Raw genomic sequence first — 18,832 nt, 5'->3', positions numbered from 1 at the left:
AAATTATTTCCCGGAGGGTACGGCTTATCCCATACAGCAGGCAGAGTAAAATGACAGAGGCTCCGGCATCAGTCATTGTCCAGTCCTGGACCAATGCCGGTGTAGACTTGAGCCAGCAGAGGGCGACGCTGCTATGGTACACAGTGTGGAGATCCAGAGTAAGGCACCCCCCCCCCCCCCCCCACTCTGCCCCCTCCAGTCACTCAATAACGTCCCGCCCTGGGCGTCTTAGTGCATGTTCTGTGGTCACACATACTTTGGTACCACCACGGTGGGTGCTTGTGGGTGTAGTAGTCTCTGCTACTCCTTAGAATCAGCTGTCCATAGTGTCCATGGTCACTCGTGTTCTCAAGGAACCAGTTTTTACATGAAAAGTCCTGGTTTAAAGTCTTTGTACAAGTTCAAGGAGGTGATTGATTATCTTACAAAAAGTCGAGATGGTGCAGCAACTCTTGGCTGAAAGAGAAAAGGAGAAATTAGATATGTAAAGTGTAAGGATAGGCTGTCATATAGTATAAGTATAGTTTTCCCTTCTATAGGCGCCATCTCTACTTTTCAATTGTACCCGAGCTAGTGGGATTAGCCTATCTGGTATAACAGGGGTGCCCAAACTGCCACCCTACAATTCCCATCATGCATGGATATCAGGGCTGGACTGGCCATCTGGAATTTCCGGCAAATGCCAGATGGACCAGTCCCTTTTTGTCTAGTCTTATCTGTCTCCTTGTGTTATTTCTCTGCACATCACCAGGATCAAGTTGGTCTTGAGGCAGGGTGCCATTACCAGGATGGATTACAAGAAGGAGGGGAGAGAATTACTCTACATGGGGGGATACCTACAAGGGTATTGCCTACAGGGCCAAGGCTGCTTTTAAATAGGAAAGGGGTGGCAATTACCTACTGGGGGGATTACTTACAAAGGGACTACCTACAGGCCAAGGCTGCTTTTTAGTAGGAAGGGGGGGGGGCAATTATCTACAGGGGTATTACATATATCTGTATCGCCTACGGGGCCAAGGCTGGTTTTAAGTCCCAGTCTGGCCCTGCTGATTATCCAAAGGATGACCAGGCATGATGGGTATTCTAGTTTTGCAACAGCTGGAGGACCACAAGTAGTGCACCCCTGCTCTATAATATCTCACATACACTGCACACTTAGAAGAGGAAATCCTGTTTTATGTCTCTGACTTAATTCTCTTTAGCACACTCTCAGAAGCAGCAGCAGCACGGAGGACATTATAGAGCATATTAGCTGTAAATCCAGATATAACACTCACTACAAGCTGCTGCAGTCTCCTCCTTCCTCCCCCTCCCCCTCTCTCACCATAGACTTCTATGGGCAGCTGTAACCTGATTAATCAGAGAGCTCATCAACCTGGAGACGGACTTGAGCATTTTTTTTTTTTTTTACAAGTCTGATTATAAGAGCTAGAGGTATTTTTCACTAATAAGATATTTTTTTTAAGTCCTCAGCCTACAGCTGTCAGGGCATGATGGGAGTTGTAGTTTTTAAATAGCTGGAGGGCTATAGGTTGGGAACGCTAGACTAAACTCTTTATTACTGTATAGCAACTCAAAGGCGGAAATGTTGTGTGAGTCTAGCTACCTGAGTCTAGGTTACATGACTAGCCCATAGCACTGGTTTAGTGCCAAAATATAGGTTGATATACTATGGTCCCTATGGACCCTCAGCTTTCATAGAGGATTCTCTTACCTTTTAGCTTTTGCTCAGGTGAGTGCCGAGTTTTTCTTTTCTTATTAAGCTGGCGGCATAAGGGATCTGTGGGAATAGAAACACATTGCAGTTGGAGATCTCGATCACACTTTATATTAATGATATTTAAAGCATATAGTCATACATAGGGGACATGGTAGGGATTAATATAACTTATTTAAAGGGGAACTATCTGCAGGTTAGACAAATCTATATTTCCCTGTTGCACAGGAGATGCCGAGGAGAAAAGTATGTCTCTTACCTTCCTCTCTGACTATAACGGTTTTAGTTTTTCCACCTGCAGGGCTGTATGTGGTGTCATTTTTTGCGCCATGATCTCTACTTTCTATTAATATCATATTTGCGTCGATCGGACGTTTTGATCACTTTTTTTTTTTTTATTTATAATGTAAATTTAAAAAAAATCGCTAATCCTGATGATTTTATCCCTCTTTTCGTTTACGCCGTTCGCCATACGGGATGACGATTGTTATATTTTATTGGATAGGCCATATAATATGTTTATTTATTTAATTATTTTCTTATGTTTTATTTACATAATGGGATGGGGGGTGGTGAATTAAATCTTTATTGGGGGAGGGGCGTTTAAGGGGTTAATGACAGGCTGCAGCGAGATCAGTACAGCCTGTCATTAACAGCACCTTAGACACCCAGGACGTAAATGTACGGTCTGGTGACTGGCGGCCAGGACATACATTTACGTCCAGGGTCGTCTAGGGGTTAAACTAAATAATAAATAAGACTAAATACTAAACTACATACATCAGCAATACAAACATTTCTTCTGGCCTCATGGCTTCAAATAAGCAATGTAGTTAAACTGTATCAGTCTGAAGTCCAGGCTGTAGAGCTCACAGAGCATTGTCTAGACTGGATACAACTGTATCACTCTTCAGCTGAGAGCAGGACTAGCTAAGTACAATATATCAGTCTGGAGTCCAGGCTGTAGAGCTCACAGAGCATTGTCTAGACTGGATACAATTGTATCACTTCTCAGCTGAGAGCAGGACTAGCTATGTACAATGTATCAGTCAGGAGTCCAGGCTGTAGAGCTCACAGAGCATTGTCTAGACTGGATACAATTGTATCCTCAGCTGAGAGCAGGACTAGCTATGTACAATGTATCAGTCTGGAGTCCAGGCTGCAGAGCTCACAGAGCATTGTCTAGACTGGATACAATTGTATCCTCAGCTGAGAGCAGGACTAGCTATGTACAATGTATCAGTCTGGAGTCCAGGTTGTAGAGCTCACAGAGCATTGTCTAGACTGGACACAATTGTATTACTTCTCAGCTGAGAGCAGGACTAGCTATGTACAATGTATCAGTCTAGAGTCCAGGCTGTAGAGCTCACAGAGCATTGTCGAGACTGAATAAAATTGTATCACTTCTCAGCTGAGAGATGAATTACCTATGTACAATTTATCAGTCTATAAAATGTATTCATTTATTTGATTTATCATTGAAAACACTGAACTTCCTCTTTTAGACTCTTTTTTGTTCCTTTCAAGAATTCTACATACATGAAGTCCTGTGTATCCCAGGTCATCTGAGCGCTGTCACAGAGAAGGCAGTCATGTGATTGACGGACACAATGAGCCATGACTCTCTGTACAGGTCAGAGTTCATGGGTTTAGTCTTTTTTTTCAACCAGCACAAAACTAATAAGCTTCAGGAGACTGCACCTGGATTTTTTGTAAGTATATCTTTGTTTTACATCATGATAACAACCAAATAATAATAATAATATTAATAATAATAATAATAATGAATGTAAATTGCAAACTTGCTTTATTTCACATCTACTGTCAATTTACATCAAATAAAACCCTGCCCTCATGCTTTATAATAAGCCTCAGCAGCATCTAATGGTATCCTGGCATGTCCTATCCTCCTTACCATTTATAAGTAAGCTTGATATGTACTCTCTGACATCAGTGTAAGGTATGATATCACACCTTTCACTAGCTGAGATTTTGCCTCTAAGTGTTAAACGCTAAAAACATTCAAGAAAAATTCTTTAACATTCAAATTTTTTCCCCCTGTATGTGCAAATTTGAAAATGAACACTAGATGGCGCTGCAGGTTTATAGCAAGCTGATATTCCTCTCCCATTCTAGGTACCAGACGTCTAATTTGTGTGCGTTGCGATACAGAATTGGGCGTCTGCCTGATTTGGGGGGATTTATACCTCTGATGCAGTGTTCCCAAATCTACGGCTTTCCAGCTGTTGCAAAACTACAAGTCCCAGCATACCTGGACAGCCGAAGGCATGCTGGGAGTTGTAGTTCAGCAATGTTTGGATGTATACCAGCTATCCCATGCTATCTTATGCCTAGGTCCAGCTATATTACTTGGAGTGGAGCGTAATATAACAGCAGAATACAGGAGCTGTATCCTATGGGAGAAGGATAGTCAGTAACGTGTGTTGTCACTTACAATCTGTAATTGCTGGACCATCTCCTCTCTGTATGCGAGCTCTCTCTTCATTTGGTCATGGAAGTTATCTGTAAAGGAAAGTGAAGTGTTAATACTATGGAGGACCACAAGTCACATCATCATGCTGATCCCTTCATCCCTAGACAGTCCCCCTGGATGACAGACCCCATGGTCATAACTCATGGCCCTCCAGCTGTTGCAAAACTACAATTCCCATCATGCCTGGGTAGCTAAAGCTTTGGCTGTGCCGACATGATGGAAATTGTAGTTTTACAACAGCTGGAGGGTCGTGAGTTTGACGCCCCTGATGTAGTGCCTTCATGTCCAGGACAGGAGAGAATAAGCCACTGGTTCTTATTAGCTTACCCTTTAAAACTTTTAACTACAAGGTAATGGTCTCAGTAGTGTTATCCATGTAGAACTTAAAGTGGAAGTTTGCAATTTTTTTTCCTTTCAAATCAACTGGTGCCAAAAAGTGCCAGAGATTTATATTTTACTTCTATTTAAAAAAAAAAATGTCAAGTCTTCAAGTACTTATCAGCTGCTGTGTGTCCTGTAGGAAGTGGTGTATTCTTTCCAGTCTGACACAGTGCTCTCTGCTGCCACCTCTGTCCACGTCAGGAACTGTCCAGAGCAGGAGAGGTTTTCTATGGGGATTTGTTACTGCTCTGGACAGAGGTGGCAGCAGAGAGCGCTGTGTCATACTGAAGAGAATACACCACTTCCTACAAGACATACAGCAGCTGATAAGTACTGGAAGACTGGAGATTTTTTTTTTAATAGAAGTAATTTACAAATCTTTGGTACTAGTTGATTTATAAACATTTTTGGTAAACTACCCCTTTAAAGGAGTTATCCAGGGTTACAAAAACATAATCGCTTTCTTCCAGAAACAGCACCACACCTGTCCTCAGTTAGGATGTTATATATAGAGTTGATTTGCAGTACCACACACAACCTGAGGACAGGGTGGCACTGTTTTTGCAGGAAAGTAGAAAAAAGTTGTACCATAGCAACTATATGTAGGGATGACATTTAAAGGGATTCTGGATAGGCCATAAATATCCAGATGGGAATACCCCTTTACAATGACCCCTGAGCTGCCAGTTACACCAGGTAAGTGTAGGCTAGGTTCTTTCCCCATCTGACAGGTAATAAATTCTCCACTGGACTTGTCTCCTGGAGTGTACATCATGGTTGGCCCAGAGCAGAGGCTCCTGATAATGGAGGGAACATCTGAGAGCGCACATTAAACAGCCGCCTCTCTTCTCTTAACCAACCTCATTGGCTAAACAGGAAGCAATGAGACAATTGTCTGCGAGGCGAGGAAGCTCTCAGAGGGCTCTCATGGGAAGGAGGGATATGTATAACACATACAAGATATAGGTCCTGATGGAGAAGCCTCTCAATCGCTTAATAAAGCTCTAAGACAAACATTAACTCCTTGTGTGCTGGGCTTGGACTTTCTCATCCACAATACCCCACTATGGAGACAGTGCAATCCCTAATGGGACCCCCACCCAGAACCAAGCAGCTGCCTAACCGGGAGAAGCCTACCAGTCTCTATGGAGGCCATCTAGACTACTCCTTTAGTCTTTGACTGGTTAAATGCGTTGGGGTCCCTCTATAGGGAGTGTCCCACCCTCACCCTCCCTATTAGCTTGTAGTAGTAATACATCCTCATCTACAACCAAACCCTGTAAATAAGTCATAACGTCACTTAACAATCCATCAGGGTGAAGCCTACCATACTGAGAGGTACAAAGAGCGAAATCTCTTATAGGTATCATAGGGGATACCCTGGTGTTTCCCTATTTATGTTCCAATACTTGCAACCGAGTGGGACTTAAGGGGCTATTTATCAGGGTGGTGTGGTGCTCTCCCTATCATGGAGGCACCCCGTGGCAACAGGCTAGAGATATCTGGCTATCCCGTGTTTTGAGACTCGCAACCGAGGCTCCACGGACTCCTGTTTTGCATATCATAGAGGATAGGAATATCTCCTATCTATCTCCTATCTATCTATCTATCTCCTATCTATCTATCTATCTATCTATCTATCTATCTATCTATCTATCTATCTCCTATCTATCTATCTATCTATCTCCTATCTATCTATCTATCTATCTATCTATCTATCTCCTATCTATCTATCTATCTATCTCCTATCTATCTATCTATCTATCTATCTATCTATCTATCTATCTATCATCTTTCTATCTATCTTCTATCTATCTATCTATCTATCTATCTATCTATCTATCTATCTATCTATCTATCTATCTATCATCTTTCTATCTATCTCCTATCTATCTATCTATCTATCTATCTATCTATCTATCTCCTATCTATCTCCTATCTATCTCCTATCTATCTATCTATCTATCTATCTATCTATCTCCTATCTATCTATCTATCTATCTATCTATCTATTATCTATCTATATCTATTTCCTATCTATCTATCTATCTATCTATCTATCTATCTATTATCTATCTATCTATCTATCTATCTATCTATCTATCTATCTCCTATCTATCTATCTATCTATCTATCTATCTATCTCCTATCTATCTATCTATTATCTATCTCCTATCTATCTATCTCCTATCTATCTATCTGTCTATCTATCTATCTCCTATCTATCTATCTCCTATCTATCTATCTATCTATTATCTATCTATCTATCTATCTATCTATCTATCTATCTATCTCCTATCTATCTATCTATCTATCTATCTATCTATCTATCTATCTATTATCTATCTCCTATCTATCTATCTCCTATCTATCTATCTATCTATCTATCTATCTATCTATCTATCTATGTATTATCTATCTATCTATCTATCTATCTATCTATCTATCTATCTCCTATCTATCTATCTATCTATCTATCTATCTATCTATCTCCTATCTATCTATCTATCTATCTATCTATCTATCTATGTATTATCTATCTATCTATCTATCTATCTATCTATCTATCTCCTATCTATCTATCTATCTATCTATCTATCTATCTATCTATCTATCTATCTCCTATCTATCTATCTCCTGTCTATCTATCTATCTATCTATCTCCTATCTATCTATCTATCTATCTATCTATCTATCTATCTCCTATCTATCTATCTATCTATCTATCTATCTCCTATCTATCTATCTATTATCTATCTATCTATCTGCATCTACATTGGTTATGAGTAAAATCCTTAGCTGTCCTCATAATATTCTTGTGCCTGCACCCACAGGGCGGCACAATTTTAGCCACTCAGGGAGACTGAACTGAACTTATAAGTTTCTGTGAATTTTCATTTCTATGAACAGCTACCAAGGCGGCTTCTCTTCTGTAGTGTATATTATTCCATACAACCACAATATGTCCAACATATATGACCAAAGTTACCACTCAGCCCTGACCTGGGGGCAAAGTAAAGCAAGATATGCAGTACTACTGACCATCATCATCATCATCATCATCATCATAATATATTATCCTTACTGAAAACTGGAAATGATGGCGTCCCCTTTAACACTTGAAATTCCTGTTCCAGTCTCCTCCTTAGATCTATTTGTTCAAATAAAACTTTTTGAAGTTCTTCTAGAAAAAAAGGAAAAACAATTCTATTACAATTGACGAATGAAAAAAAAATAAAATAAAAATAAAAAAAACCCTAAAGTGTTGTGTGGGCAGGGCGAGGTCTGATGCAAAAACCCATGAATATAAATCAATGCAATATATTATTTTAAAGTATTATATTACCGTGTCATGTATTGATTGATACGCATGCATTAATCTCAATTATATCCACCCAGCCTCTATATATTATTCATACGTAGCTTGTCAAGCGTAAAATATGGTTCATAAGCCGGTTACCTGCCTAACTTTGCCGCTAACCCTTTCAGCCGGATGCGGCCAGCGGCGAGCTGCAATCTATGACTGATGGGTTTCCAGCCTCTGGCAAGGAAGGGGTTAATGTCAGTATTTAAAAGGGCCGTGTCAGTACCGTAATGAAGGCAAATAATGGACGCTAATGTGTTCAACCTCTAAGAAAGAAGGAAGAGATCACATCTGGCTGTCTGTAGTCGACTGGGCCGGTCTTGGGCTTTACCCGCGACCTTGTCCGTCCTTTATGAGCATAGCTGAGAAATGACTGGCATAAACAATATGGCCGCCATTGCAGAGGCCATCATCCAGCTTTCCCAGACTCCTGAATGTGAATTGCAGTGATGCATCCCAGTCACCATTTAGTGGTCTGATTGCTTAGACTTGATACAATTGTAATAAATTCTAGGAGAGAAGTCTGGCATCAGCTTTTACCCTTTCTCTTTCCATTCTGAGCACATGAAGTTATGTGTGGGGCTGCCTTAAAGGGAACCTTCCACACTGAAAATCCAGTCCAGTCTGCAGGCATCATGCTATAGAGGGGAGGGAGCTAAGCAGATTGATATATAGGTTTGCTATCTGCGTATAAGTGGTATAAGTGTACATACAGAAAGCTGTCAGTCACAGAGTAGGACCGCCCACATGACTACTTAGCCTAGAATGAGCAGAGGTTTACATGAATAAATTACAAGTTATGTTGAATCTTTCCCCACTAAGCTATATATCAATCTACTCAGCTCCTCCTGCTCTATAACACAGGTCCTGCTAAATGGACTGCATTTTCAATGTTACATGTTCCCTTTAAGTGCCATGAAATTGCACCCATGTGTACAGTGGTCAATGGGCATATGGCTAATACTACAATTTTTCTAGTAAGACCAAGACTACCACATGAGGGCATCATTTTATCGACATCAGGTAGCTGCAGTGGTGGCCTGTACCCTAATACATTGATGACCCGGAAAATATCTGCATGACCAGGTCCCCTAGGGGCCACAGTGCAGGTCAAAAGCATGCAGTCTTAGGTTAGGTGGGGGTCCTAGAAATTGGAGAAAGTGACTGCATATCCTAGTGATATCATCCTAAAAGGGGTTATCCAGTGCTACAAAAACATGTCCGCTTTCTTTCAGAGACAGCACGACTCTTGTCTCCAGTTCAGGTGCGGTTTGCAATTAAGCTCCATTCACTTCAATGGAACTAAGCAGCAAAAGCTAGAGACAAGAGTGGGGCTGTCTCTGGCAGAAAGTGGCCATGTTTTTGTAGCGCTGGATAACCCCTTTAATGAGATGGAAAACCTTTTTAAAGGGGTTGTCCAGGGAGCAGAGAACATGACTTCTGCGACATGCTGGAGAGTCTACTGTGGTTGGTCCCAAGTCTATTTTAGTATGGGTGGCCATGGAAAGGTAGGCAAAAATGGGCACTACAATGGGAGCACGCTTGGCCTTTGCTATGGGACCTCTTTTTTTTTTAATATATATATATATATATATATATTTTGTATTTTTATGCTACCTGCCGCAGTCTCTACTACGTCGGGAAGTCTTTTGGTCATGTGCGCCATAACAATATCAGCGAGCCGTGTCATATTGTTAGTCTATGCGAGGACGTACCTTTGCCCATGCTCCCCATGTCCTTCTTTAGAGGATGTGATGAACTGTTCTCTTGACTGGCTTCTCCTAAAGACAATACAAAAACAAAAATAAAAAAAACACCACTTTAACGAGTTTGTTGACTTTGTTTTTTTCACATTTTTTTTTTCTCCGTCCCCCCCCCCCTTCCGCGTCCGCCTTTATGGCCGCGGCGTAATTGCCTTTTTCAAGATTAAAACAGTTTCACAGGCAGAGAAGAGGCGACATAAATTTCACTTTAAGGGCCCATTCAGTGTGGCGCGTTGCCACAGGCGGGGATGAGGTTACGGCTTGCGCTCGTTGGATTAACCACCGCCGCTCTCTCGCTTCTTTGTGTAGCTTTTTACATGTTTAGTGTTGGCTGTCAGAAAAGATATTGGCATCTGTTAGTGGGGGGGTTGGGGGGGGGGGGAGGCTTCGAGGCGTTTTATGTCTTTACTTGGAATTTTTATATTCTGCCTTTTATGCCAACATTTCAACAAGTTATTAAAGTAAAGATAGAGAAAGATCAGAATTTCGCTCGTGACCCACTGAGAACATGATGCAAAAGTTAATTAAACGCGTTATGAGTGCAGATGTCCCGCTATCTAAGGTTTTTATTTTTTGCTGTTTTTTTTTTTTTTGTTCTTGTTATTTTGTGGGATTCGACATTAACTTTATGTATATATAAAAACTGCAATGAGGACTTTGCAACAGGAAAGCGGCAAAATGATTACTGCATCAGCTCAGCCGGTGGAATTCTTATATGGGGCCTGAAATGTATTGGGGAGGACTAAAAGTAAGAAAAAAAAAAAATCTTATTATAACGTATAGTAAACTTATGTGGAACCTAGTCCTGGCCCATTGTAGAAAAATGGAAAAAATTGGTAAAATAAAATGGAATGGGGGTGGGGGGATAAAATATAAAAAAAATCCATGTAAGATAGACGAAAAAAAATACAATAAAATAAATTAAAAATAATTAAAGTATAAAAATAAAACTTATATGGATTTCAAGGTTGGAATTGGGATTCTGCCCTGGGACCCCTAATGATCGGCTGTAGCAGAAACTTTGTAGCAAGTGTTTAATTTTCCTGCAGCGCCACCACAGGAGAGATAAAGTATTGCACAGTTTGTATTGAACTCAATGCACTATCCATGTAATATATGGATATGTAAGGCTCTCCAGGGTGAACATAACCTTCTTCTACCCTAGTAGTATATGATGTTGCTATAGAATAATTGGGTAATATTCAGGTCTAGATGTTTGCCAAGGTTTGGCCACTAGGGGTGCTGTTTTAAAGTCCTCCTTTGATTTCAATATTATGAGTGAGGCTTGTTTCTTATTGTACTTTACCCTGTCCATCTGTGGTATGTATTGGCAATGTATACCCTCAATGTATTCCTTTAACAGATACCAATGTATAGGCATGGAGTGGCATTGACCGCCTATAGGCTCCCATTATATACATTGTTTGGCTATGTTCGCACAACTTCATTTTTAAGTAAAGACCGGACGCTGATTGCAATTGCCTCAGCGTCCGTTCTTTACTGCAGGGGCGACATTGCATTGAAGTCAATGCAATGTCGCCCGTTGTGTTCACACATCGTTATTCTAACGCCCGATCTTTAGAACGGGCGTTAGAATAATGTGCCTGTACATTATTTCCGGATGCTGTTCACTGAATTGGGAAAAAAGAACGTTCCTGCAGCCGATACAGAGTGCAGCCTGGCGGCCGGCTGTTTGCTATGCAACGGACGCTGTTAAACGTTGTGTGAACATAGCCTTTTACTGGATACTTCTGAAAGCAATAATATAATCCTGACATATAATACTGGTATAAGGCTATGTTCACACAACGTCAAAAATATAGAAAAGACGGACGATTTTCTTATTTAAAATAACGTCCGTTTTTGCCGAGATTTAACTGACTGCAATGGCAATACATTAAAGTCAATGGGAAGACAGACGTCCAATGCACACATGGTATTAAATAACGGACGTTTTTGCCGCGGGCGCCAAGATAATGAACATGATCATTATTTTCGGACGTCTTTTGCAAACAGCGGACGTGTTTTATTTGTAGTTCACACACAGTTTTCCTTTTGTCACCGTTCTGTCTCCGTTTTTACTATTAAATTCAATGGACTTTTCAATTAAGCCGCATTCAAAGTCCAATTAATAACCCCAAACTAAAATAATGTACAAACACCAGTCAGTGCACTAAGGGAAGGTCAAGCTGCTAAATAACGTCTGTTATTTTAGACTCAAAATGACGGACGTAATTTTAAACAGAGATGAAAAGACGTTGTGTGAACATAGCCTAATACTGACATAAACCGGCCTGATGGAGGCCAGCAGGAAACTCTTGACTTATGGGTACATTTTACAACACCCCATTACATAGGGGAAACATACGCAACCAAAACGAATGAATTATAAGGATAACCTATAAGCAAATAAAATGGTAGTCTATACATATGTAAAGGTTTTTAGACTAGCATTAGAAGAAACAGTTTATAATATTTTCTGCACAATAACCTGTACAGTTCTTGTTGGTGTGAGCAGAAACTTGTACATGAGTTTGGCCACTAGGAGCGCTGTTGCTACACAATCTATTCAGTTGAAGATTCAAAGACTAAGAGGATCACCATGTGTCAGGACAGTAGGGTCTGGGATAAGTTGTGGATAATAACAAAGATAAATAAATGAAGTTTTATACTATAATATTATAGAGAAATACTGCAGCATCATCAGGTCATGTATCCCACACCAGCCATATACATAGGATGATAAGTACAATAAGACCATCAGACGCTGACTGCAATGGGACTTGGGTCTACACAAAAATTGTAGAGCATGTTCATTAATGTGGTGGATTCCTCCATGGAAAACAATGGAGAAAGGGAAATCTATAAATTCCACACCAAAATCCCCACCAGACTCAATGTGGATTTTCTGCAGATTTTTTTTTTTTTTTTTTACACAAGTAATCCATTTAATGTGTGTTGTATATACTGTATGTATATAGTAGTGTACATTAAAGCGATAGGGGATGAATAGATAGATAGGAGATAGATAGATAGATAGATAAATAGGAGATAGATAGATAGGAGATAGATAGATAGATAGATAGATAGATAGATAGATAGGAGATAGATAGATAGATAGATAGGAGATAGATAGATAGATAGATAGATAGATAGATAGATAGATAGATAAAATATAGATAGATAGATAGATAGATAGATAGATAGATAGATAGGAGATAGATAGATAGATAGGAGATAGATAGATAGATAGATAGACAGATAGATAGATAGATAGATAGATAGGAGATAGATAGATAGATAGATAGATAGATAGATAGATAGATAGGAGATAGATAGATAGATAGATAGGAGATAGATAGATAGATAGATAGATAGGAGATAGATAGATAGATAGATAAATAGGAGATAGATAGATAGGAGATAGATAGATAGATAGATAGATAGGAGATAGATAGATAGATAGGAGATAGATAGATAGATAGATAGATAGATAGATAGATAGATAAAATATAGATAGATAGATAGATAGATAGATAGATAGATAGATAGATAAAATATAGATAGATAGATAGATAGATAGATAGGAGATAGATAGATAGATAGATAGATAGGAGATAGATAGATAGATAGATAGATAGATAGATAGATAGATAGATAGATAGGAGATAGATAGATAGACAGGAGATAGATAGATAGATAGATAGATAGATAGATAGATAGATAGGAAATAGATAGATAGATAGGAGATAGATAGATAGATAGATAGATAGGAGATAGATAGATAGATAGATAGATAGATAGATAGATAGATAGATAGGAGATAGATAGATAGATAGATAGATAGATAGATAGATAGATAGATAGATAGGACATAGATAGGAGATAGATAGATAAAATATAGATAGATAGATAGATAGATAGATAAAATATAAATAAATAAATAGATAGATAGATAGATAGATAGATAGATAGATAGGAGATAGTAGATAGATAGATAGTAGATAGATAGATAGATAGGAGAGAGATAGATAGATAGATAGATAGATAGGAGAAAGATAGATACTAGATAGATAAATAGATAGGAGATAGATAGATAGTAGATAGATAGATAGATAGATAGATAGGAGATAGATAGATACTAGATAGATAAATAGATAGATAGATAGATAGATAAATAGATAGATAGATAGGAGATAGATGGATGGATAAATAAATAAATAGATTTATGTGTGATAGATATAAAGAAAGAGAAGAAGATGAATAGATACATCTAAAATAATATTATAACAGATAAAATAATAATATAGATTAAATAGATAGATAGATAGATAGATAGATAGATAGGAGACAGATAATATGAGATACATAATAGATCGTGAGTACACATACACCTATAGGTATAAGTATGTACATATATAAAGCTATGCTCTCAGTACATATATATATATATATATATATATATATATATATATAATACAGATGATATATGATTGGTGTGTGATACATTGTATAGCCTTATCTGTATTCTTCTTTCCCCACTAACCCCCCAGTTGCCCGGCACCCCGCCTCTGGCTGTCACACAACCTGGCTGCACCCCAAGCCCTTCCCGCCTGTCCCCCCTCTCTGGGCTGTGGAGCGCTCCCCTCTCTCCCTGCCCCTCTCAGCCTCTCTCTCTCTCTCCGCTGCCTGCACTCTCTGTCTCATTTGACAGGCAAATTTGCAGACATTGCCTCAGGATAACAACCTCGTTTGACAGTCAATTAACCGTGAATAGTCAAAGCCAAGGCAGTTTGCATTACATAAATGGGAAATTAGATTCCCTGCTCCCAAGAAAGCAAACCTCTCCTTAAGACACTGCAATAGACAAGTTAGTATCACAAGTTCTAATCACGTCGTCCGTAAAGCCCTCGGAGACGTTTAGCAATCAGTAAAAAGGTGGTTTCATTTAATTTGTATAATGTAATTTTTGTAAATGTATTATACATTTTGTGTAGAGATCATTATCATGTAGATAATATAAATGTTGGGAGCGACGCAATAAAACACCTTTAATGTCTGTCTGACAGATCGAAAAAGCAATAAGCTGTGATCCTTCTTAATAGAAGGTTTGTACCGAACATTTCAATTATTGTCATTCCAGCCTTCCGCACGCAGCCTCATTGTATCTGGCCCTAAAACCTCCTTTCATGCATCCTCCGCAATTAATAATCCGATTGCTATTACCTCCATCTTATCTTATCTTTTTTTTTTACATTATTTTGCCTATCCCCCCCCCCCATTGGACTATTATAAGTGGGGGGTTGCAGTTTATCTTACCTGGTATTTCTCTCCAGAATTCCCCCGCTGAGGTGTCCGATTCCGTCACGTAAAAATGCATCTCTTTGCTTTTATCTGCAATGAGACACAATGGAAATTCAGATGTGGCGTTTTTATTATTTATTATTATATTAAACATATAATGCGATTGGGGGATAGGGGGCGCCAACAAGCCAGGGTGTTTAGTTACAGGATTAAGTATTTGTTCCTAGCGATGACAGAAATTTAGAATATTCACCGGCACTACTCCCATGCAACCCTTAATTGGACCTTGGATCCAGTACGGCCTTGCAATCGAATCGCACCGGGGTGCACCTCTTGAAGTAGACATAATTCAGGTAAAGTAGATAAATGAAAACTGAGGGAACTCCCCGGATTGTTGCGATACTTTTTTATTTTAACACGGATAAAACCTTTCGTTGATACACATCACCCACATCATGGGAAGGAAGACGTCACAATCCTACATGTACAACCCACAGATGACGGCCATTTCGCGCACATGCGCGCTTCATCAGATGAAGCGTGCATGCGCGCGAAATGGCCATCATGCGTGGGTTGCACATGTAGTATTGTGGCGTCTTCCGTCCCATGATGTGTACCAATGAAAGGTTTTATGCGCGTTAAAATAAAGTATCGCAACTATCCGGTGAGTGTCCTCAGCTTTCATTTATCTACTTTACTTGGCCCTAGCTATGACTCTAGAATGCTATATAGGTTATTTGTAAGGCCAGCATGACATGACTTTACTGTTAAAATAGCGTTATTACCAGCAAAGTTGTGTGGCCATCATGTGCGAATCTCGCCTCGTCTACCTTCTTCAAAGATGCTCCAAAGATTGCAGTTGCTATGGGCGTAGGATGGGAAGTTTCCCCAGCATTGAATGGCCTGACAATCTATTAACATAATAATATTTGCAGGCACCACTAGCGGGAGCTCTCTGCAGACAGATGTATACAATACCTACTTAGTTCAGTACTAGCTAAATCTATGTGCATTAAGCTTCTCCTAGTGATAGAATTTCTCTGGGTATTAAACTTCTCCCTAGTGATGAAAAATCTATATGCAGTGAGCTCCCCATAGAGGCGTAAAAAGTTATTGTAGACACCAATAGGCTGTAAATGTGTACAGCTCCTACTAAATTCAGTACTTGATAACAATGTGTGCCGGAAGCTCCCCCCTAGTGATGAAACTTTTATATGCAGTGAACTTTTCTAGTGGTGAAAAATCTGTGTGCAGGGAGTTTTTCCTAGTAATAAAACAAATGTACGTGCAGTGAGCTCCCCCTATAGGTAAAAATGTATGTGCAGTGAGCTCCCCCTAGAGGTTAAAAAAAAAAAAAATTCAGAAAATCAGTGACTTACAGGCACCAATAGTGGGAGCTCACTGCAGACAGATTTATACAGATCCTTAGTTCTGTAATAGCTAAACCTATGTGTAGTGAGCTCCCCCTATTGGTGAAAATCTACGTGCAGTGAGCTCCCCCTATAGGTGAAAATCTATGTGCAGTGAGCTCCGCCTATAGCTGAAAATCTATGTGCAGTGAGCTCCCCCTATAGGTGAAAATCTATGTGCAGTGAGCTCTGCCTATAGCTGAAAATATATGTGCAGTGAGCCCCTTCTATAGGTGAAAACCTATTTACAGTGAGCTCCCCCTCTAGATAAAAAAAAAAGAAAACTCAGTAAATCACTTACTTTCAGGCACCATTAGGGGGCGCTCACTGCAGACAGATTTAAACAGATCCTGCTAAGTTTTGTAATAGCTAAATCTATGGTGAATAAGTTAAAATTTATATGCAGTGAAAAAATCTATAGGCATTGCCCTCCCTCTAGTGGCCACTAGTGGTAAGAAATCTGTGTGCAGTGACCTACACCAGAGGTGAAAAGAGAAAGTTCAGAAACGCAGCTACTTTCAGAAACCAATAGGGGGAGCTCACTGCATACAGATTTTAAATCTGCAATGAGCAAATGTGCGATGAGCTCCCCCTAGAGGTAGATAGAAGTAACTAAATAGTAATATGTGAGTTGTGTTGAGTCTTTCTTACTATAAACCAGATGATAATGAATTTATGCTAATGAACATTAAAGGGGTTATCCAGGCTTAGAAAAAACATGGCCGCTTTCTTCCAAAAACAGCACCTCTCCTGTCCTCAGTTTGGGTATGGGTATGGCAGCTTAGTTCCATTGAAGAAAATGGAGCTCAAATGTAATACCACCCACCACCTAAGGACAGGGGTGGCGCTGTTTTTAAAGGAAAGTAGCTGTGCTTCTTCTAATCCTGGATAACCCCTTTAAATATTTGTGTTTTGTCAGAAAAGCAATGGCTATAAGAACAAGGTCCATCAACAGCAACATATAACCTGCAGACTGATTGTTTCCAGACAATGTATTTAGATTGTTATACCCCAAAGTTTAAAAAAAGACCAAAAAAACTGTAAAATACATAAAAATTAGAATGATGTATGTATGATAAATGTGAGCTTCTCAGAGAGCATCATTCCTACTTTTATTTCTTTCCCCTTTTCTCCGCAGCACCTCATGAGAAATTCAGAGGAAGGTCTTCAATGAGACTAAAGGCCAATAATGTGTCATCACCATAAGCGGCCATAGATATCCACAGCGGCTATGGTTGTACAGGTGAACACAGGGATGGAAGTTGGGAGTTTCTGGCATTTTGGCATTTTTTTTTTTTTTTTTAGTTTTTTAGCGGAACTTCTTCCATCATAAAAGACGGAAACTGAAATGCTTTATTAGGTTATGTTCACATACAGCCGAAAATTTCATGTATGGAGATGCACAGGTAAAATCTGCAGTGTGTAATGTGTCCTAATATCCACGTTATTCTTCTTATAGTCAGTGGAAACAGAATAAAGGTAGAAAACAGATAGATAGATAGATAGATAGATAGATAGATAGATAGGAGATAGATAGATAGATAGATAGATAGATAGATAGATAGATAGATAGATAGGAGATAGATAGATAGATAGATAGATAGGAGATAGATAGATAGATAGATAGATAGATAGATAGATAGATAGATAGATAGATAGGAGATAGATAGATAGGAGATAGATAGGAGATAGATAGATAGATAGATAGATAGATAGATAGATAGATAGATAGATAGATAGGAGACAAAAAGATAGATAGATAGATAGATAGGAGATTGATAGATAGATAGATAGATAGATAGATAGATAGGAGATAGATAGATAGATAGATAGATAGATAGATAGACAGATAGATAGGAAGGAGATAGATAGATAGATACATAGACAGATAGGAGATAGATAGATAGATAGATAGATAGATAGATAGATAGATAGATAGGAGATAGATAGATAGGAGATGGATAGATAGATAGATAGATAGATAGGAGATAGATAGAGAGATAGATAGAGAGATAGATAGGAGATAGATAGGAGATAGATAGATAGATAGATAGATAGATAGATAGATAGGAGATAGATAGATAGATAGATAGATAGATAGGAGATAGATAGATAGATAGATAGATAGGAGATAGATAGAGAGATAGATAGAGAGATAGATAGGAGATAGATAGGATATAGATAGATAGATAGATAGATAGATAGATAGATAGATAGATAGACATTAGAGACCTTTCATAAAGAAATATTTACAGAGTATGAGTTTAGGGGCAGGGCTCTGACAACCATCCACATATGGTGAAGCACATTAAAGGAGAAGTGTGGCGAAATGTTTATTAAAGTATTGTATTGCCCCCCAAAAGTTATGCAAATCCCCAATATAAACTTATTATGGGAAAT

General features: G+C 39.0%; 1 protein-coding gene across 7 annotated transcripts in view; it reads right to left on the bottom strand.

Moving 5' to 3' along the window:
- Positions 1-228: 228 nt before the first annotated feature.
- Positions 229-18,832, bottom strand: part of SKOR2 (SKI family transcriptional corepressor 2) — a 68,217-nt gene continuing 49,613 nt past the window's right edge. For 6 of the 7 annotated variants that reach the window (XM_069964831.1, XM_069964832.1, XM_069964833.1 and 3 more), the window contains 6 exons: positions 15,039-15,113; positions 9,672-9,737; positions 7,678-7,776; positions 4,173-4,240; positions 1,715-1,780; positions 229-456 (listed from right to left, as the gene is read on the bottom strand). In XM_069964831.1, the coding sequence (XP_069820932.1) occupies positions 1,718-1,780; positions 4,173-4,240; positions 7,678-7,776; positions 9,672-9,737; positions 15,039-15,113 (371 nt within the window). In that variant the 3' untranslated portion in view covers positions 229-456; positions 1,715-1,717. The remainder of the gene's footprint in view (positions 457-1,714; positions 1,781-4,172; positions 4,241-7,677; positions 7,777-9,671; positions 9,738-15,038; positions 15,114-18,832) is intronic. The other variant, XM_069964829.1, reaches the window with a different exon arrangement.

The sequence above is a fragment of the Dendropsophus ebraccatus genome, chromosome 3 (genome assembly GCF_027789765.1).
Source record: "Dendropsophus ebraccatus isolate aDenEbr1 chromosome 3, aDenEbr1.pat, whole genome shotgun sequence".
Lineage (NCBI taxonomy): Eukaryota > Metazoa > Chordata > Amphibia > Anura > Hylidae > Dendropsophus > Dendropsophus ebraccatus.
This window is presented reverse-complemented; position numbering and strand designations above follow the sequence as displayed.